Below are 22,474 nucleotides of genomic sequence, written 5' to 3'. Positions count from 1 at the left end.
AGAAAGTCTAAGTGAGGTATTGATTGAAGAAATAATTTTCATAATCAAAAAATGGGTCGAGAATACCGACCAAAAAGTCTTGAGCCATTGTGTACCTACAATTTTTAAATAATTTTTATTTCTCTGGCTCTTTGTTTCTGTGAAAGTTTATTGCCGTTATCTGTACACAGCTTTTCCTACCAATCAACCTCAATCTTGTTGTCTAACGTTGTCGCATGCCACGTATATTATAATAGTCACACTCTTATTTTACCTGTTGATCATTGAACTAGCTCTTGGCACCAATCAAGTACGAATTAGACCCGTAATGAGACATTTTCTTATAGGATCGTTGGCGTATGATTACAGTCTTGGTATTATAGACAGGTATTCCCATAACGCTGTTATTGTTAGTGCACCCGATAATAATAGAGCTCGCTAATTGTGGGAGAAAGATAGTGTTACCGGTAATGAACACGATTGATTCATGAGAATCATAGTGCTAATTCTAAGTATCGATTAAGTATACATAGAGTGTATGAGGCAGGTAGAAAAATAACCTTAATTCAGTTCAGGCTAATATTCTTTGACCTTTTCTTGCAGAATTCAGTCACCTCAGTCAGGCTAAACATTTCAATACTCAATACTCAATACTCAATACGTTTATTGCTTCCTTAATAGTACATTTAGGTGTTACATAGTTATATTTGGAGATCATTAAGGACCCTGTTGGGCGCTGCAAACTAAAAATGTATAAGAGAGGAGGCTTCTTTTTATCATAGATAGAAAATTATAGTTTAGGTACATCGCTAATGAATTTTATCGTCTAAATATTCTTTTATGGTGTAATAGCATTTCGTAGTTAGTAGCTTTTTTAGTCCTGTTATGAATTTACTATTATTATTTTCTTTTAATAAATGATCGGGCAATTTGTTATATATTTTTATGGCCATATTGTATGTGCTTGAAGAAGATAAATTTAGGCGGATGGTTGGTATTTTTAATTTATTTTTATTTCCCAAATTATATTGTGGACATGATTCTTCGCGTTTGGTAAAAAACTCAAAGTGGGAGCGGACAAATTTACAAATATTTAAAATGTAGATACAAGGCAAGGGTAGAATTTTGTACTTTTGAAAATAAGGTTTACAACTGTCTTTGGGCTTGATATTTGCTAATATACGGATTAGTTTTTTTTGCTTTATAAATAACGATCGAACATCTGTGCTATTTCCCCATAAAATAACCCCGTAACTTAGCCAAGCGTAACCGTATGCGTAATAAGTTACAAGTGCAGTTTCTAAATCTGTTGTCTTCTTAACCTCTCGGAGAGCGTACGCGAAGCTTGATAATTTGGACTTAATTTTTTGTATGTGTGTCTTCCAATGCAAATGTGTATCTATAGTTAAACCGAGTAGACTAAAATCTTTCACTTGTTCCATATTAATGTTATTAAAATTATAGTTTAGAGTAAGTGGTGTCTTTTGATGTGGGTTAAAGGTCATTAGTTTCGTTTTTTCAAAATTGATTTCTAGATTATGTGCTCTCATCCAATTTGATATTTTAATAAATAATTTATCTAATTCATCTTTTATATTAATGTTATTTCGGCAAGTCGTTAATAGAGAAATATCATCTGCAAACAGAACGCACGGCTCCTCCATGATCTTGGGGAGGTCGTTAATGTAGATCAAAAATAAGAGACACCCTACTACACTGCCTTGCGGTATTGATGCATTAACTGTTTTTTTATCAGATCGGACTTTTAAAATTTGTTGGGTTTCATTATCAAACTGTTCTATTTCGACATACTGTTCCCTATCTTTTAAATATGATTTGAACCATGAGTGTGCTGAACCGCGAATGCCAATTTCGTATAGTTTAGATAGTAGTATATTATGTTGCACTCGGTCATATGCTTTGGTCATATCGAGTAGGATTCCTACGCCGTATTGTTTTGCATCTAAGGTTTTGACTATTTCTTGGGTATATTTATACACTGCCAGTGTTGTAGAGCGGTTTTTGCGGAAACCGTTTTGGCTATTGTCAAATATATCGTATTTTTCGCAAAATTTTGTAACTCTATCACATATCGCTTTTTCAAATATCTTTGAGCATGTGGGCAAAAGGGCTATTGGACGGTAATTTGACGGATTTGTTTTTTCATTTTTTTTGTAAATTGGTTTGATAATTGTTTTTTTAAGTAATGATGGGAAAGTACCTTCAGTAAATGATTGGTTAATCAATAGTGTCAGTGGTAAGGTTAACTCGTCTGCACACTCTTTGAATAGATTAGGTTAGTATTCCACTAGATGTGCCGTCATCCGTATATTGATGCGAAAAAAAGAAATTAAAAGGAAACGTTCACTCACTTTCCGGGCAAAAAAGCTAATGAAATCGAGTTAGAAATCCTTCTTTAACGAAAAAACTTTTTCCTTTTCAGCATCAAAGGTTGGAGTACTACATCTACAAAGACCACATCCAAGTTGAAGACTTGGGCATAACTGCCAAAGAGAATGATGTACTGAAGTTTACAATATGGTACAAGAATAGGAATTTGAAGTCCTACAAGTTGGAGAATAAGGACCCAGCCGTGAGGACCGCGTGGGTGGAGGAGATAACCTCCCTGCTGTGGGAACAGGCCATGAAGAAGAAAGGTAAGAAATGGAGAATAAAGACTAGTACTTATTTACGTCTTGTGGATAGAAAATGCCTGAATCAACGACACTTTAGGTGTAATTTAGGCAGTTTTAGTTGCATTTTTAAGGCATGATTTTTGTGACGAGTAGGCTACCATTGAAATTGTAATTGACTGAGCACTCAGAAAGTCTTAATGCGAAGTAACATTAGTTTCCTGCGTATTCTTAGACAGTGTATGGTCGACAAAAATAGTCTTTTGACAATTAGGTAATGCTTTTTATCGGACAAATGGTACCTATATTAATGAAAGTCAATGGTTTGTTTATGACTAATACTTATACCATATTATATCTCAAAGTATGTAAAATGTATGCTGTTGCCTGCCACTAGACTATAGGTACTCCGAAAACGCCAATGGGTTATTCCCCAGATAATTCAGGATTTTCCCCAGATTAAAAAACATTTTTGTGGTGTTTGACAAAATGATGACATAATATCCGGACCAGAAAAAAGAATGATAACAAGCTCGGGACAGAGTTTATTAGTTTTTTTTGCAACATTGATATTAACGCAAAACTTATTCAAATATTGCTGATCAAGGATTTTATACTAAGTGATTTTGGCACCAAAGGCTTCAAATGATCAAAATTGAGTATGTGCATTTTAGTAGCACTTAACACCTTTGCTGCGGCAGTAACTTTCTAATACTTTCCATTCCTTCGGTACAAGGTCAGTAAACCTGGTATTAAAACTTACATTGTGGCGGCACAAGGCTTAAAGACCTTGTAATATTTAAGATATATTAATTTTATTTTTGGCTTCATGTTAATAGATATTGTGTTTTTTTTCTTTGCATATTAATAATAATGCATTTATTGACATACACCTGAAGGCGTTCGTGAATAACTTGTTTAGTATAAAAATTATAGCTATATTCAAAATACAAGGCTTATGCACCCTGTGCCGCACTGAAGTAGGGAAGTCTGGTGGGTATTCTAGAGATGTGAAATACAAATATCGATAGTTTAAATTAAGTTTTAATAAAAATTTAAAAAAGTAACAAACAAAAATGTTTTAATAATTTAGTCTAAATATTTTACAAATAAGAACGCTCGCACGTATGTGCATAAATACTTAAATAAGCTATATTTAAAGAAAACATATTATTTAATAACATTTAGTTACAACTTCAAATGTTTGTCACGAAAAACATTACTTAAATTAGCAATAAATCGTGTAGCAAATTAAATTATAATCAATTTGCAGTTTTGATTTTGTTTGTTTTTCTTGACGCCATGTCGACATGTGCGTTTCTTACGAATGCGAGGCAACACTGGCTGCACGAAGCTAGCGTGGGGTGCGGTACCAGGTGCGCAGGGTACAAGGTGCTTCGACCTGGTTTCGCATTGTGAAGACATTTTATTACTTCCGTGCGGTACCAGGTCTAAACACCTGGTATTAAGGTAGGTACATCATTACATTCTATTTTAAGAATACATCATAGATATATATTCATCACTTTCCTACACCGGACCCAATTGAAGTTATGCCTTTCGCACGACAAGGAAGACTATAATTTTCTTAGCCGCACGGTAAGCGAGACGTACACAAGGTCTATAGACCTGGTTTCGCACTCAACGTGTTAAAACAACGCATGTGCAAGGGCTGGAGAGATAACGGATATCCTATTAATTATCGAGGCACAGTGTAGCTTTCGCACAAAAAAAACTAAGTGCCCACCTTTTTGTAATAATCCTCGCTGGCATAAGAACAGTTTGATTAATAAAAACTTGTTCAATATTTTGCATAATACTTTACAAGTCGATATTCAAAATCATGATTGATTATATCAACCTACGTGTGCGTATTTTCATACGAAATCTGTTGTATTTGCAATAACAGTTGGATTTTGTGTCCGATAAAATCTAATTGATCGATAAAATATCAAAGTGACAAGCAAATTTTATTCCTCGTTTCTATATGAATAAAATAAATAGTTTTTTTGTTTTACTTCTTTTAAAACAAAGTTTCATATTTCAATTGTATATTTCAATACTCCTCATAGATTGAAACTCTACATCCAAAATGTATTTTCTTCGATTTTGTCGTGATGTGTTTACGACTGGTCGTAAATATCCCGGGGTGTCTCATACTTCACCGGTGCAACTCGTTGAAGTCGCAACCACGGAATAATGCATTCAGCAGTAAACAATGCAGAGATGAATAGATCGTTATGCAATTCGCCAACCTCGAAATAGCACGTCCGAGGGAATTATGTCATTGCGCTCAAATCACATTGTGTATTCGTTAGCTCGAAGTGCACGCTGAGATACTGCGGCTTCTCGAGACTTGACGAAACTTAAAACAAGCCATAAAGTTAAATTAACTGCTTCGAGGTGCGGTTATCTGAGTTTAGAATGCACCTCACAGCTCGGGTCGTCGATCTCTCGAGGGTTCTGATTAGGGTTTACTTAAGCCTGTTTCTCATAAAGAAACTAGTTGAGTCCATCTGGCACGCAAGACCGAACTAATTCCCGCATAGTTAATGCGGACAAACTTTTTAATTGATCGTCATCTGCTCCCCGGCGGGACGTGACGGAAGGAGTGGAGGCCTTTATCGGCGGCTGACGCACGCGGGGTCGACGACTGACTTTTTATTGGACACTTGCGACTCGCATGTGCACTGCGCTCACTTGCATCTGTGGGAACCGGGAACGTCAGGAACCCGACGCCTTTTCTCTAACATCGCTTTTGTTTTGCACACGTACTCATACGCGATGTTCTTTTGTTCGCAATTTTTGCGGAGCTGTTGTGACGTACGAATTTTTAACAAAAATGATCACACACGCTTTGTTATGGGTGCTCCGCTTTTGTTTTTTATTATTACATACACACCGAAATGTGTTGTTCCATAAACGAATGTTGCTCTCTGATAAAATTAGATAGGAACAGCACAAGGGAGCGCTCCGACGAAAGTGTGATCGTTTCGAACTCTCGCTGTTACAATGCCACATTCCTCGCTGAGATTACGTCGATAAGCGTAAACTGGCATTTAAATCTTTCTGGTAACGCGTTTCTTTGTTACTTCAGAGCTATTTAGCGACATTCGCTGTTTCCTCAAATAGCACAATAGGCTTTTGTCTAGTGCGAAATACATTGGAAAACGTGTCGCGGCTTACATCTGAGTCATATTGCGATTGCGATCGTATTACCGCCGTTCATTTCATTTATGGCGTAGGGTTTTTGTTTCATCTCTTTGCTATACTTAACTATAGTTAATTTGTAACCTTTGTTCATACGAGTAGCTTATTTTCGGATACTGTGAAAGTTTAATTTCAATTCAATTGTTAAAATTAAAATGAAGAGCTCAAAATATGCATTCGCGTTCAATCTGTGAAATCAAATAAAACTATCAATTTATGAATAAATAATTGTGCACCGACATCCGAAACAAATGACGCTCGAGTTGCGGAGTTAATTTGCTGAGCCGGTTATCGAATCGAATGATTCACTTCGCTCTATCAAATTCCGATGTTATTGTTTCTGTGTGTATAGCGGCGACCATAACAATAATTCCGCAGTGGCCGCGCGCCGTCCGTCTATTGTGCCCGGTTTATCAACAATAGCATCGGTCTCGTCCGTGTCTACACAGTGGATATGATTGCAGTTGGAGCAATCTGATTAATTATGCTCTGTCCACAGCTGATCTCTTCTAATAAGCCCTTTCTTCAGCCATTATATTACTGTGCCTAACTGGTAAACTTGTTGAAATTTGTCAATTCTTGATGGAAATGATGTGAATATCATACAAAAACAAGCGGTTCTTACGAAATATGTTTAGCTCACTTAAATTTTACATCCCTAATTTTTGAGCCATCGCTGGTTCATATTATTTAAAATCAGTTCTCTCGAAGATTTTGGTCAGATAATCATTTTCCTTGTACACCCACTAAAATGAAGCGCTGCCGCCTTCATTTATTTATGTCATACAGTCATTAGGCTACTGCATCGTTTAAAGTATTTTGATAATTGTGTGCGCACGCGCTTGTTTAAGGGGGTTTGCGTGTGACTCGCGCGCATGTGAGTCATAACGAGTTTATAAGCACGAATTTACGCATAGGCATACGCATTTAGGTACACGACATTGTTACAACACCTAGTTTATGAAATAGTAGTAACAAATTTTATATAGTAAATATTCTAGAATGCAACTCACTTAACATCAGCTGCGATTGCGATCAAATCCGTCTTGTTCTGCATATGAAATCAGTTTTGTAGTAAGCAATTAAGCCATATTAATGTACACAGGTAAAAAATAAAAAGATCTTTGTGGTCCCTTTAGATCACAGCCATCTTTCCCTTTTGGTGGCCAACTCGTGCGGTTCAATTTACTATTGAGTGTTTTTATACAAGTTAATTAGAGAGAGCCTTCTGTCTAAAGTTATATTATAATAGCAATAGGTATCTATAGCTGAGGGTGATATTTTGACGTGACCCACTTCGCGGATGGCGTTTAGTGCAACAAAGGCAATTTTTTGATAGCATCATGAATATTTTTCGATTCACGCCTCGAATAGGAAATGCTTTTATTGCAGAGGCGACTAAATACTTTCAATGGAATGGAACCCATTGCTGCCGGATCATGATTAGGAATTCTTAAGTTCATCAATGAAACTAAACAGTTCATTGATGAACGTTACTCTACATACATTTTAGTTTTTTAAAAGTTAATTTAATACTCTCAAGCCGTGTCTCAGGCCTCCAGATGAATATTATAGTCATTCTAGCATTCTGCAATGACATTCGAAATCTCCCCTCATATAAATGGCCTTGTTGCACTATAACCGTCATTCCTTCATTCCTACCACCACATTCTTTAGTCCGCTACTGGATTTCATAATCAGAACCTAATTTCAGTGGTTTTATTTGTTCTTACATTAACGTGGCGCAAGTCTACAGAGTACCTGTGTTATCGTTATCAGAAGGGGCCTTGTGAGCGATAATTCTAGTCGCTTTATTTTTAGACGCATTTGTGTTCTGCGCAGAACATGTCCTCAAGATGATAGACAACTGAGATTTGGTAGAGGCAAATAATACTTATTGAGGGCGTTGCTCTTATTTTATTATGTATAATTGGTAAAAAAAACTGAATATTTTTAGGTTAGAGCATGATGCTGATAATATCCAATTAAAAATGCCTGCTTTTCTTGAAATGTTTGTACTACTGTTTATTTTTTTTTACCTGGGACAGGACCTCCTGTACCCTAGTGGGTACACTACGTTGCTGTAGAGTCACTACAGCAATCCTGTCTGGTTAAGCTGGATACTATATATTACATTTAGCATATTGAACCACCATAACTTTTACCGCAACTTTAACTTTAACTGATGTTTTTGCATGTATTTTGACGGACCTTTAACGTTCGTTATAGTTATTGTAAAATGGTGCAACCCAAGATTATATTAGTATGTACAAAATTAAATGCTACTTTCGTAACTTTTGTCCTCTTATCATTCTTTAATCAGATTACGGCATGTTTTGCTAAGAGGTGAATTAAAATTGGGCAATATAACATCTTAGGCTGGGTTGCACCATCTTATTTTAACTGTAACAAACGTCAAAAGTCTGTCAAACTCTATACAAAAAACATCGGACTTTCAGGACTATATCTCGCTCTTATAGGTAGATACAAATTTATCAACAGCGAACTGTCCCGATAGTGTTTATCTACGAGTACATGGTAGAGTCATTACGGAGATAGGTGCTATGTTTTTCTTGGAGGTGGCCACCTGATAGGGCGATTCACGGAAGTTATTTTAGTGGCCTTTGCCTAATCTTTATTTAAATATAACGTAGATAACATAAATTATTTTATATTGAAGCATTTTAGTTGGAATGAGGTGGCGTGTAAAAATATTTCCGAATTTATGACTAAGCTAAGTTTATTAATTAAATAGATAGTGTTTATTTATCAGTTATAAACATGTCAAGAACGCATAGATTAGGATCAAATGTTATATCTTGGCAAGTTATGTTATAACAATAAAGCTATTCTCATTAACTCGCACCTTTACAAGTGTGAATCTTATCTCTTAAGGATACGTTATAATCGATATCGATCGATAATCTTTCGCTTCGTCGTAAACAAACGATACGCTCGATAAATCCGCATAATAATTTAGGTTAAGTTGTTAACACTAAAAAAAATCCCCTAATTATTTTATGTAGTCGTCCAGGTTTGTACGAACCAAACTAATATGTGCGTAATTTAAATTCCAGAGTTATTGCTGGAGCAGCGCCAAAAGCGGATGTCTGTGGCGTCCCAGCAGTCCAGCGAGGATGACAAGAATGACGACAAATGTGAGCATTTTTACGTCATAACACTGCATTAACATATTAAGGCGCAGGTACACTGTGAGAAATTGATCGAATAGAAGTGCGAACACGCACGCCGAAGTATGGGCGACGCACGGCGAAAGTAACTGGAATGCGTGTTTACATTTTCTGTTACCGATTAATTTCGCGCATAGTGTACCAGCGCCATTAAAGTTATGTTACAAAAGTGATACATGATATTTTTCAGGGCGTTAGCGATTGGTTGGCAACTACTGAAATATTCGAACATTGTCTGGAATTTTACGTACAAGTATTATTGATGATACGTTATTCTTAATTTTCAGTCAATCGATTTAAAGTGAAAAAACATAATGAGTGGGTATACTTAACTGTAAGAAACTAAACTTACGACAAACGATTATTTTTTTCATTAAAGAGTGAAAAAATAATAATCAAAACGTGTCGCTTAAATCCGGGAAAAGCCTTTAAATTCATTGTTTTAGAATTTGTCAACCGTTTCCTTACGCTCTATGTATTGGATAGTGCTAGAGCATGTAGTGTTATACTTTTGGACGCACTGAGCTTAAATATTATTAAGCTGGTATCACATGCACCTAAATGATAAGGTCACGTTTACTTTACAATGTTCAATTTGTCTGTTGCCCACACATTTCCGTTTTGATGAAGAATTATTTTGCCTTTGGTTGAAAATAGATACTAATTGATAAACGTGTTTAAAAATATCAGAGGATGTGAATGATTCAGTATTAAATACAACTAATTATTTTAACATAATACTGTCAAATCAATAAATGTAATCAATATTTAATAAGTAAATGAAGTCGGTTAATTAATTAACAGTAATGCGACGTTTATTTCAAATTCTTTGTTTGAATCAGTTATGTACCTACAGTATTTTGATTACTTGTTTAGGAGGACATTTTGGATTATTGTTTTGGTCTATGAAGAGCGTCTAATCTTTAATTTATGGTTTCTTCTTTAAACACTATTTTATAATAATTTTGAGTAAAGTTAATATAAACCCATGAAATCTTTCCACCAGGTCTTGTAAACGGTTACGTTCTCATCAACTTGCCCCAATGAATTGCTTGTAGGTCAGTAAATGGGCTTGCTCACAATTATAAGGTTTTGGCTTTACTTTTGCTTGGGAACAGTGCTTTTTGTGTGTTGGTACAGACTTTAAAAGTGGACGAACACTTTGCTTTATTTTTAACCGACTTCAAAAAAGGAGGAGGTTATTAAGGTACAGTCAGCATCAAATAGTTTGTGACACCCAAAGTTGCTAAAAAGTTAGCAACGCCTCTTGGTTATAATTGGAATAAGGTTGTTTTGTCTACTAATAAATTTTTTTTGAATTAAAGTTTGGTCAATAAATGTCACTGGTTCTGGTTGCATAAGTTTTTAAACAGCTCAAAATCAGATTTTTTCTATTTCAAGTATTAAACAGAAGACTGTAATTAGATACTCGTAAGTCAAATGAAAAAAATGCGCAGTTTCAGGAAAGGGAAAAAAAGCGTATCTAACTATTTTGTATAATGTCAATTAAATACGTTTCTATGTCATTTGTACCTTTGCCGTTATAGCGCTAATATCTCAAACACGTTCTCTTTTTGAAATTATTCGGCTAACTGTACAGTATTCTTCCTTATCTGTGGACTGGTAAAATGTGAAAACTTTTTCTGTGACTACCCTTTTTCACGAATGTTAATGAAACTACATCATGTTATCTTCTCGTGAATACGTATTTATCTGTGTTTTTGTGTTGGTAGAGGATTATCTGAATATATTATGAGGAACATTTACATAGAAAGCTACTTTTGCATTTTCCTTTTTTGGTGAACAGGTCTGATAGAATTTGGAGAAAGAAATGAATTAACTTAGTGTGATCTGATAATGTATTATACTGTGTCTAATTAATATTTTCGCTGTTGGTACTTGGTGCTCAGGATATCAATTTGAAATATTGGTTTAAGGGCCCTCGCCCACGGCGATTTTTTGTAGCGTAACAGTCGCGCTGCTGTAGCGCGTTAGTAGCGCGTTGGCATCACTTCTGTAGTGCGTTGCAAATGCGACTAACGCGCGTTAGTAGCGATGCTGTCGCCTAGACGTCGTGGGCGAGGGCCCTAAGTAATTTTATATTAAACTTTAACTTTTAAACTACATTTTTAAAATTGTTATAGAGGTAGTAACTTAAGTGCCAAAGATTAAATTAATTTAAATCAGATATTATAATCATGATTAAAGTTTCGTTATTCAAATCTGGTAAAATGTTCTCGATTCCTCGATTTCTTCTTCTATTCGTTATCTCCTTTCTTTATGTGTTGACTAATTTTGTTTAATTTGTTATTAATTTGTTTATTTGTTGGTTCCAGATAACTCCCTCCGCGGAGTACCAGGGGAGGTCAACCGTTCTGGAGAGAAGAAAACCAGAAGAACCACTTGGTACTGCGAATGAGAAGACAGATATTATATTATTAGGTTCCACTTTTTTATTGGGGATTAGCCCAACAGACTTGTGTCTAAATTATGGAGGCAATTGAATGTTACTCCTATTAAAAACTGCCAAGTTGTGTTTTTGGAATGTATTGAGGAAATGTGACCAAAGAAAGGGCTATCCTCTTCTTTCTTTTATAAAAATATTGGTCAAAATATACCCGTCCAAATTGTACTAAAATGTTACGGTAAAGAAAGTTACGATAAAAACTCAACAATTTATACAAATATTTCTAGGTCTAGCTAGCACTTAACCCAGTCAGTGCCTGAGGAATGGAGCGGCACGAGAGGGGTGACCCGTGACATTGACATATTATGACGTGACAGAGCATACAAATCTGAAGAATACCTATCTGAAGTTTCGCTGTCGTTTGACGTCTCACAAATACCCTTCCGTGCTTAGGGTTGCCAGGCGTCCGGCTTTAGCCGGACATGTTTGGCTTTTTAGGGTCTTGTCCGGCCAAATATTGCCCTGTCCGGCCTGTCCGGCTTTTGTTAGGCTTTTTATTTGGTTGCCGCGCCAGGCGAAAGTCGAGCCACAGAATCTATGAAGCGCACGCATCAGGATGTTGGTTAGCAACCGATGATGATAGTACTCACTCATGAGCTGACACTAATTGCACCCCCCCCCCCCCCGTCACATGTCCGGCTTTTAGGGTAAAATGTCCGGCCAAATGAAACACAAAGTCCGGCTTTTGTGATTTTGGACCTGGTAACCCTACCGTGCTGCTCTTATACCTCAGGCAGTGACTAAATTAAACGCTAGTACCCACAGTGTTTGGCTTCATTTGTCGTCTGTACAATAAATATCTAAAAAAACCTCAAACGGTCATTGAATGACAACAGCTGAAACCAACCACTAGGTATTTTCAAAGTTTTTTACAATCTAAGTAACGGGACGAAGAAGTATTTGTAGTAATATTGTCATGCCCTGCTCAATACTACTTTAAGTTGCAGTTAATCTGTTAGAAATGATATCAATGTAGATTTCCGATAAGTAAGCACTTCACTAAGATAGCATTAAGTGAGCTCTATTTTAGAATTTCCATAGTTTGTTCCAATTTTCCATTTGTATTTAAAATATGTACCTACAGATTACATTGATACAAAATTTAGGCAGTAGCAGTTGTAAAATTTCAGCATTTAAGGATACAAGAAAGGGACAATATTTGTTTTTATTTTATCCCTTTAAATTGCCAGCTTGGTACAAATTAGTTTTTACTTTTTTATACTAATTATTTAGAAATGACTTTCCATTGAAAATTACTAAAATAATATAATACCTACTTCTCACGTAAAATATTGTATTCAATATGAAAATTATAGGAGTGGTAAAAAACTATTTTACTGTAAGTTACAAGAATATAAAACAGATTGAGAAGACGTAAATATTTTTATTATTTAAATGTCGATTACTCATTTTAAATTAACTTAACTACTATACTCTCCCATTATTTTCGTAAACAACTCATGTGTCTTTGTTTTTAGTTGAATAAACATTATTTTAATTGTGGCAGTTACATTAAAATTGGCATATCCGCATTAAATTGTAAATAATAATAATTATATCCAGGGGACTTATTATCGGCAACATGGGAGTGATGTATGAATTATTTTCACATTCATGACAAAAATGTTTCCAAAGATATTTTATCAGATGTATAATTGATGTTGTTTTGTAAATAAATATTTAATTTAACATTGTAATTTATTTAATTGGCGGACAAGTGAAACGCATGATTTGGAGTCAATAATATTTACAGGTTTTTAATTTCCTCACATTAATATTTTTGTAAATAAATACGTTAATAAGAATTACAATAAGCGTAGATCAATCAATTAGATTGGTGGAAATTTAACAAACAGACCTTATAAACAACTAGACAGGCTGTTCAGCATCGAAATTGAGTTCCAACGCCTTTATCTGAAATATGTAATTTAAAATCGTGTAAAGTACAACATTTGCGGTCCTGGTCCTATCTGTACATTTATTTACTTCTCTCACCAGCTCGCTATCAACTGAGGGCTTAGTGTGAGTTTACATCAAACGTCACTAGCGACCGCGTTAAAAAATATATGAAGATTTTAGTTCCTGAATGTTTCCACTAGGGGCGCTGTACAATCCGTCATACATTTAATGTCACTTTTTAAGTAATCGACATCGAATGCGTTTGACGTAAACTCACTACGTCCCCTGGATTGTTCACAAAAGTCATTAACTTATTGAGAAAAGGCTTAGTTTAGGACAGCCAGTCAAGTAGTACGTGCATACAAATATTTGGTAATATACGACAGCACATCAGACTATACAATTCTGTTCAAAATTCGCCCCTATTACAACTGCATAAGATTCCTATGTAAACATAGGAATCAAGCTAAAACTTGATGTACTGTCGCTTGTACGAAATCTTTGAAAAATAGGTACTTACTCTGAAAGTTTTCTCTTCTCGTTTCGAGTCAAAACCATTTCTCCTCCGCTTGACGTTGCCTTGCGCTAAGCCGAAAAATGAGATGATGCGGAGAGAGCGAACGAACAGTTGAATTGATTTCCAATCTAATCCAAATAATGATTAGTTCCAAAGCAGAAATGAAAACCTACTGTATTTCCTCATCTTTAAATTAACGTAAAGGACTAATTTAGTGATTACCTAACCCAATTTTTGAAACGTCTCTCGTAAAACATCATTATTTTCTTGAGTTAGTTTTAATATGTAGAAAGTCTTAATGTAGCTTTTCAGTCATAATTTTATTGGACGTATTTTATTGTTAAAAAGTTATTTAATTTTTAATGTCATGTAAATAAGGATAAATGTAGATACAAGACGATAGCTCGCTGCTACAAAGTAAATAAATAAGACTTTTTATTAATGAATAATACCAATTATTGTCAATATTTTGTTTTATTTGTTCAAGCCTAACTTTTTTCCCTTTTCAGGTATTAAGTACTTGTAATTTACATTACACTGCATCTTTTATTCTTACACTATTTAATAACAGAAAACTTAGGAATACAATAATCTCCTTATAGAAAAATCTTAGAAACTCTGTTTTGGGACAATAATATGACCTGGTGGCAGGAAAAAGTAGAGTAAGAACTATCACTATAGTAATGATTAGAAGTCTCTTTCGCAAAGTTTACAAACGTAAGTATATAAAATACTTATGTACAATAATGTACCTATACTGTGATATGTGTAAGTTGTACCTTGTACGAGTGTAGTAGGTATAGGTATCTACGTTTACAATGTGAGTTTCTATTAACGTCGAATTGAACAGTCTTTTCTTCATGAATACAGTAGCAAAACAATTTCGTTTGATGCTGTTTCGGTGCAGGACCGGCTTAGTGCGAGTTGAAAATGGAAATGCCTTCAGTACCTCTAGCACGAAAAACTTTCGACTTCGAATTGTTTGTGTATTCGAATCGCTATCGAAAGATTTAGTATGAAAACTTAAATAGCGCCTTAACGTATGAGAAATGGTAGCACGAAACTAATTTTGACAATCGAGATCGTCACGTTATCGTTGAATTTGAAGGCTGGGTATCGAACTTTGTCGAATACGCAAACGATTCGAAGAAGAAAGTTTTTCGTGCTAGAGGTAAGTAGGTACAGTTCGAGTCGATTCGAAAAGTTGGGGCGTCGCAAACGATGATGCTGTGATGCATTTGCCATTTGCGTCTCAGGCTTAGATGGATGGATGGATGGAGCTATCAGCAAATATTGCCGATTGTTGTTTGTTTCTATCGATACTTTCTCGATTCGATTATTACTTTACAAGCGACGAAGGTATAATCCGCACCAGTCTTTGGTGATATTGTAAACCTTGAACTTTCTACGGCTCTAGTAACTTTTGTAAACCTGTCTTTGGTTGTAAAGTGCAAAAGTTTAGTTGTTTTGGTTTCATAATAACAAATGAAGTCTTGTTCTGCATGGCTACAATAGTACAAAGGATATAAATGAGCACATCTGCCAATATATCGACGAAGACGGGCCTTAAGACTCCGGGTCAAATAAGGAACCCAAAAACCGAACCGCAAAAATAAAAACGTAAGCAAGAGCTTCCATTGCCTACGTTTTCTATTTATTACCATGGATGAATATCTATGGCAGCCTTTTCGTAATTTATAACCATCTATCATTAAAACCGTTAACATTTGTCGTAGGGAACGTAAAATAAAGTAATGAAATACGTTTAGTTCTCGAAATCCGCAATGCGAAAAATTATTGCTATGGCGGCGAAGTGGGGCGGAATATTCTACCTGAAGGCTAAATTTTATTGCCTCGCTCTGTTTTCGAACAATTGCATTAATAGTGTATCAACTGAGCGCCTCGCTCGCTTCTTTACGGCTATGGAGTCGGGCGTCGGAATACAATTAAAGTTTTAATATTTTAACACCGTGGAATCACAATTTGAACCAGCGCAGAGAGCCGGCATTATTAAATGCATAAAATAAACTAATTCCTGCTCGTACTCGAGGCTTAATGTTCGCTTAAAATTGCTAAGACGTTGTTTGCTTTCAACACATTTTCACTTAATCACTTTATAGGTGGATGTAGGCATTTTAGTTACCATGATTTTACAGGTCATGGAAGCTTCTTAGATTTCTGTAAACTTGTTTGAAAATCTTTAATAACATGTATTTTTAATTCAAAAAATATTTATTTTAGGCATGTAGATTTTAACAGCCCTGTGTCTCTACGGAACGTTTTATTCATTAGACAATCAATGAAGTCGTAAAAGTATTTATATTGTCATGGGTTTTGTGTATTTCGCGCCAACAGGCAAGTTGAAGTTCAATAAGTCCTATCAAAGTTCGCACTCACCTATGACCCTTGTAATTTGAGTATTAAAATCTATCGTTGATTGCAAAGTGAAATGATAGTGTTATTACTCAGACATTTTATTCTTGTTTTAACTTATGTGTAAAATTGACAAAGCTTATTAGAAACGATATGGCATGCATGATTGAACATGATCACGGAATTACAGTATCTCTTGCGCAGGATTCTTTTAACTTGTGCTATTAGAAAATAAGATCCATTTCTCCAGATCCATAGTCCATCTTTCTAACCATTTTTTAGTGACTAGATACATTTTCCTCAAGTTAAGTACAGACAACGGCACATCAAGCTAAACACTAAGGACCTTATGTAGTTGTAATATGGGCAAATTTGCAAGAAAAATGTATAGTCTGATATGCTGTGGTCTGTACATAGTAGTACTGCTGCAATAACTGCACTATGCATTGCGCTGCGAGCCACTTCCTATCGTATGCGCAATAAAAAATACATTGAAAATATCTCCTACAAGAATGAGAGCATAAACTTGAAGTAATACAAACTGTTTATACAATTCTTATTATTTTTTGCGGCAACATAGCCGTCTCACTGGTAGGGCGGTTTACGGCGTAATTTCGGGGAGGCCGACTTATTTCGTCAGTTCTTCGGCGTGTTTAACACTCCCTGGAGGGTTTATTTATATATTCGCAACACGGAGCCGGTAATAAAACTGCGTTAGTCCGGTCATTATTTAGTCATCGGCCTTTTCGCGTTCGGAGATAAAATGCAACGAACGACTACCGTCTACGATGCAGTTTTATGCACAGTTACCCGGCAATAAAGTGTTATTGTAAGATTTATGCTATTGAATTATGACGTAAATTAAATGTATTTTAGGTCTTAATTAGAACAGCAATAAGTAGAAGACTAAAGAATTTTTTGAACAGTTATCACGAGGTACTATGCAGTATACAGTAGGAACTAACTTAATGCCTTTCATAAGAAAGTGGAAAGAAATATTTGATTGTTTATTTGTGTGGAATAGGCTCCGAAGTTACTGGACCGATTTGAAAAATTCTTTCACCATTAGAAATCTACATTATTTCTGATGAACATAGGTGGTACGAAGTTCGCCAGGTCAGCTAGTACATGAAATAAAAAGTCAAAATGATATTCTTTCGAAATTATTTGATTCTTTTATCTTGTTAGTATAAAAACGTAACGTTAAAAAGCAAAGTTTTTTTAATCTGAATGGCTGTTAAGGAGAGCTATAAATATTAATTATTAATTTCTTGATCTCAAAAATAAGCATATTTGCTGAACGTATAAGATGTTAATGGAAAAGTAATTGCGTGGTAAATAGAATTTTAGCGTATTTCCTCGCGGACTGAGCTGTGAACTTAATTACGGAGACCTTCTCGGTAATCTATTTGTCTTGGATTCCCAAGAAACATTCGAGGCGTCGGGATTGGAATGTCAGAATTTATCAGTACCAGTATTCTAATAAACAAAATTCTCGTGTAACAACTCTCCCAAAAAAACATTGTCTTGTGGGTATATTACAAGCTTTGCTTAGTTAGGTTAGGGACTAGAGGCGCAGTGTAAAACGTCCGAGGATATTATTTATTTAAAACGACTTGACCGATTCTAATAAAAGGATATTATAGTGCCAGGGTCTGGACCAAGTGTTGCCCAGAATCAACCCATAGTGCATTTTGTTCTTCAGGCCTATACTAATGTGTAAACCGAAGCCCATTGAAATCTATCTCTGGAGTTAAGAGAAAAAAAGAGTTTTGTTTTGAATTATTTACATACAAAATATTATCGATGTATACGTACTACGCATACGATTTCGCGATTGTGGCATTAAATAACACTCGCTATGTTGAACTTAACCATATTGCATCCGTACACGTTACTTTAGTGCGATTTAGACATGATATTTTAATAAATAATTTATTTAATAAATAATTTATTTACTTTTGGCCTGAGGAACAAAATGCACTATGGTTTCATTCTGGGCAGCAATTGGCCCAACTTCCATACATGGATTGGCACTGCGTATTCAGTAGGTCTGAAAATGGGACGCAAATTATTTTTCGTATCACTAGGTGATAAGAGATTTTTACTCATCAATAAATTGAAAATTAAACCCTTTAACCAATTAGGTCAACCATCTTTTTCAGGGCGCTTATTAATACTTACCTACCTATAAACAGCAACATTTTCAGACAGAAGACTTTCTTTTCAGTACCTTAATGATCCTTCAGACAAAATTTATCTTTTTGTTTGATTAAATTAATATGCAAAAACTTTAGCTTTAGCCACTAATTCGAACAAATTTGCGCGACTAGACCTAGGATTATCCAATACTTAGATCAAATAGTATTTAAATATTACTTACTATAGTTTTCACCCTGTACCTAACTGAATTTTCAGGATTGAGTATACTTTTTAAGAAAGTAATATTTAAGTAATTAACAATGTTTACCGGCTGATATATTGCTCCTTCATCATATTTTTAGGTATGCGTCGGTCTCTGGGTAATAACTCGGACACGGTCGGACTCGGTCGGACAATAACTCTCTATCAACTAAACAAAGCATGGAATTCGACAGATGCCCGTTACCTTGATGTAAATTAAACCAATCTGTTAGAATTTAATAAGAACAAAGAACTGCTGTAAATTCCTAGGTGTTAGAGCTTTATCGAATAACATTAGTAAGGTCCGGTCACAGGTCGCGCCCAGTTACGAGCAGGCCATTTTATGGGCCGGCTCGGGCGACGCCGCTAAATCTCCTTATTTATCCGGGAAACATAAACCGTGGCCTCAGCAAAAATTAATTGGCTCTCACGCTATTTCACGTCGCACATTAAGTATTTGCCGGTTTATTGTTTTAGTTGTTGTTTTGCGAGGCATATCGACCTCATAACTTTTGCGCTGATAACTCCCAGTTTGTACTTTACTACCGAAACTTTATAGTTATTTTTCTCACCAGGAACATGAAAAACAAGTTCTTGTTTTAACGCCCGCTCCTTGAAGAAAAATTTGAAGGAATTAAAATAAAACAGACAGTACTCCACTCGATTCAGGGTATAAATAAAGTTCATGGCATGTGCTACAAGACTATTTGCTTTTTATTTTTATGTGGGGACCAAATTTGGCGTGTAGCTGAAACGACGGATCATAACCGTTGGACACAGCAACTGTTTGCAATCCTATCCGTAAACCAGGCATTGTTTTGTTCGCAAGAAGCCCGGTGGTGTAATAAAAATAAACTTTACGTGGCTGAGAGAGAGCTTGTTTTTGTTGTAGCGTGGTCGTTGTTGTGGTTGCATCTAGAGCTCCTTACTCACGCGTGGCGATTTTATTCTAGTCGCCATTTTATTCTTGCTTTCACCTGGCAGTTCTTCTGGCGTCTACCGGTGGATACACTTCATTAAGGCGCGTAGTTTGCTTCGGTCTTTACTGTTCAGTTTCGTCTGGTTTGGGTGCACGGGCGAGAAATAAAAGGAAATCCTGATTCGAACGAGTAAGCATTGTTGCATCGGACGCTTGCGCTTGCAAGACACGTCCCGCCTAACCAGAGGAACAATGGGGACAAAGTAAAGATCGCATATGCGGCCTCTTGTTGCTATTGCCAACAATAGAACAGATGAGATTGGAGGTTATCCAAGAGAATGCACCTGAGCGCATGCTTGCTATGCACAAACCATGCAAAATTATATTTTTCTTTTTATTTCAAGTTGTACGAGTACCTAGGCTGTTCATGATTTTTTATTTGTCTTTTCTGTATTTTGAATTTATTTTTAAGGAAAATAAAATGTTAGCATAAAACAGAATTCAAGTCAGCGAGATTTTTCTTTTATATTATGCTAGGCGGTTTTCTGCGCAACAACACTTGAGCAGTATTGAGTTTTTTATCCTCTTACAAGACCTTTCTAGTCAAATTTGCCAACGGCTGAGATTTTTATGTATCAAGCCATAAACTTGAAGTATAGTTTTATGACGCACGGACATGTTTTTGAGAGTGCGTAGAGTTTTACAGGGATTTAGTTAGGGGAATCACTGAGCTTTTTGTACTACTATATTTACACTAAGGTGGTATCCCTATAAAATGTTGCCGTAAATGTTTCCCGAAATTCAGTAAAAATATTACGTGACTGAAAAAGGATTAAGAATTGTTTCAAAGTATTGAATACCTACCTAACATTGTAAATTTTATTGTTAGAAATAGTGATAATCAGTTTCTGATCGCTTCAAATTCATATGATATAGGTACATAATTGATTTAGAAATGTTACTTATAATATTGTTTTAATATACCAGCTCGAGAGCAGAGTCAAATTCCATGCACGGATTATTTTTCATTGAATTTACTGAAAAATGTACTTCTCCATATCATTCACAAGTTTTATAAGGATAAGCTAAATAAGGATAGAAGAGAGTCACAAACACTAATAACTGCGAAGAAAACGCGTTCATCCATTCGTAAATGTTCTGAGGAATTTACGATCTTGTTTCGGCTGCTCGAGAATTCTCGACCACGCCTCATCAACAACGCTTGGTCCGTGGTTTATGCTGACCGCTTCTGACAGTAAATTGGTGCCTCGTCTTGGTATTGGTCGAGGCTGTAACATGACTTATGTCCAGGTCAAACGGCAATTGTGTTCGGATATTGGTCGCAGATGATTGTTGATGATTGGTATGGACTGGGCTCTATTGCTGGCCTTAAATTTTACCTACCTTTAATACTATTCAAAAATGTATTTGCAGTTAGTAAAGTCTAAAGCTTTCTACGCTAGCCTCAAGAAAATGGGTATTGTTAACATAAAGTACTAGTAAATACTATACTTACTTGAAATAACGTAGTATGTAGGTATGAGGTGAGGGTGTAATATTTACCATTGCATCGTTCAGTACTCAACTTATAAGATAGCACCAAAAAAAAATTCTTGACCTTTCAACTGTGGCAGTAAGTACCAGCTTCGCGACAAAACCTGGAAAAATCGGTAGGTACGAGTATAATAGAAAAATCTGCCACAGTTGAAAAATGAAAGTATACCCACACACTCAAATCCAGTATACCTAAACTACAGCCTACCAACATGAACTAAATGTAAACTGCACCAGCCTTAACAAAGTTAAGTCCGGCAGTTAGTCAGGTGGCGTTGTTTAGACACCATATCACAAGCTGCAGTGATCCATTACGATGGCTGCGTAATCCGGACCTCCGGCTTAGTCTCACGGCCAGCTTACTTTTATTACCGTGCCTGCATCGTGAAATAAAACAAAATTGGCACGAATTTATGGGCCCGTATGGCTAGTGGGGCGGAAAGTTTTCAATTTGAAAATAACTTGTTTGTGCAGTAATAAGGAGGGCTTTGTGGGTAATAACGGGCCAATGGCTGTCGCGGGCTTCCTTAAAAGTACTTTCTCGGTTTTATTACAGTGATGTGTGGCCACGAGTAGGCGCGTTCAGAGGAATTTGCCGTCTATTATTTATCCTTTGTAAGCCATAAAGTTTTATATGGGCTGTACTAAAATATCTACTGTTTTGTTAATCCGTTTTGATTATAGGTAAATATTAAAGCTTTACAATTTGAGGACGAACTAAAGGCTTAATAAATAAGCAGCAGGATTTAAAATTAATGACGGTGAAAAGAGGGTTCCAGAAAAGGTTATCAGGTAGTGGTTATAAACCGGCTTACATTTGTTATGGCTTACGTGTTAATTTGGGACATAGTAATCTGGAATACAATTTTAGATAATAATTTATACTTGTGTTTAATAACCTCCTACACGAATAGATACTTAATTTCTACTACGATGTCTTTTTTACAGATAACTGTTATTTCGCAATCATGAAATATCCTTTGAAATTCCAATATTTCATACGACAAACGTTTTCAATGGCACAGCCAAGTCAAACCAACAAAACAAGGAACTGATATTAGAAGGTATTCCGTGAATGTGGTGTGCAATTCCCAATGAATTCTCGGGGGGGTATTAAAAGTGCACATGTGTCGTTTCGTTAAAAAAGAAGCAAGCAAGCAAGCCGCCCTCCAACGCGGCGTGGTTCCCGTCGCAAGTCTATTGCTACTTTTTTGCAGTTTTAATTTCGTCTGACTAAACTAAAACTCTCACTGATGCCTATAAACTCTCTTCCAAGCCTGGTGGAGTCTACAATTAAGTATCTTATTTAATAATTATGTAACATAATCA

At 35.7% G+C, this 22,474-nt stretch overlaps 1 protein-coding gene across 2 annotated transcripts in view; it reads left to right on the top strand.

The window, feature by feature from the left end:
- Window positions 1–11,654, top strand: part of LOC135087857 (obscurin-like) — a 30,514-nt gene extending 18,860 nt beyond the window's left edge. Inside the window, exons 6-9 of one of the 2 annotated variants that reach the window (XM_063982688.1) lie at window positions 2,423–2,636; window positions 8,900–8,980; window positions 10,020–10,071; window positions 11,350–11,438. In XM_063982688.1, the coding sequence (XP_063838758.1) occupies window positions 2,423–2,636; window positions 8,900–8,980; window positions 10,020–10,060 (336 nt within the window). In that variant the 3' untranslated portion in view covers window positions 10,061–10,071; window positions 11,350–11,438. Of the gene's footprint in view, window positions 1–2,422; window positions 2,637–8,899; window positions 8,981–10,019; window positions 10,072–11,349 lie in introns of both variants that reach the window. The other variant, XM_063982687.1, reaches the window with a different exon arrangement.
- Window positions 11,655–22,474: the final 10,820 nt, after the last annotated feature.

Source organism: Ostrinia nubilalis, chromosome 3 (assembly GCF_963855985.1).
Source record: "Ostrinia nubilalis chromosome 3, ilOstNubi1.1, whole genome shotgun sequence".
Classification (NCBI taxonomy): Eukaryota; Metazoa; Arthropoda; class Insecta; order Lepidoptera; family Crambidae; genus Ostrinia; species Ostrinia nubilalis.
The sequence above is the reverse complement of the archived record's forward strand: the minus strand, read 5'-3'. Positions and strand labels throughout refer to the sequence as shown.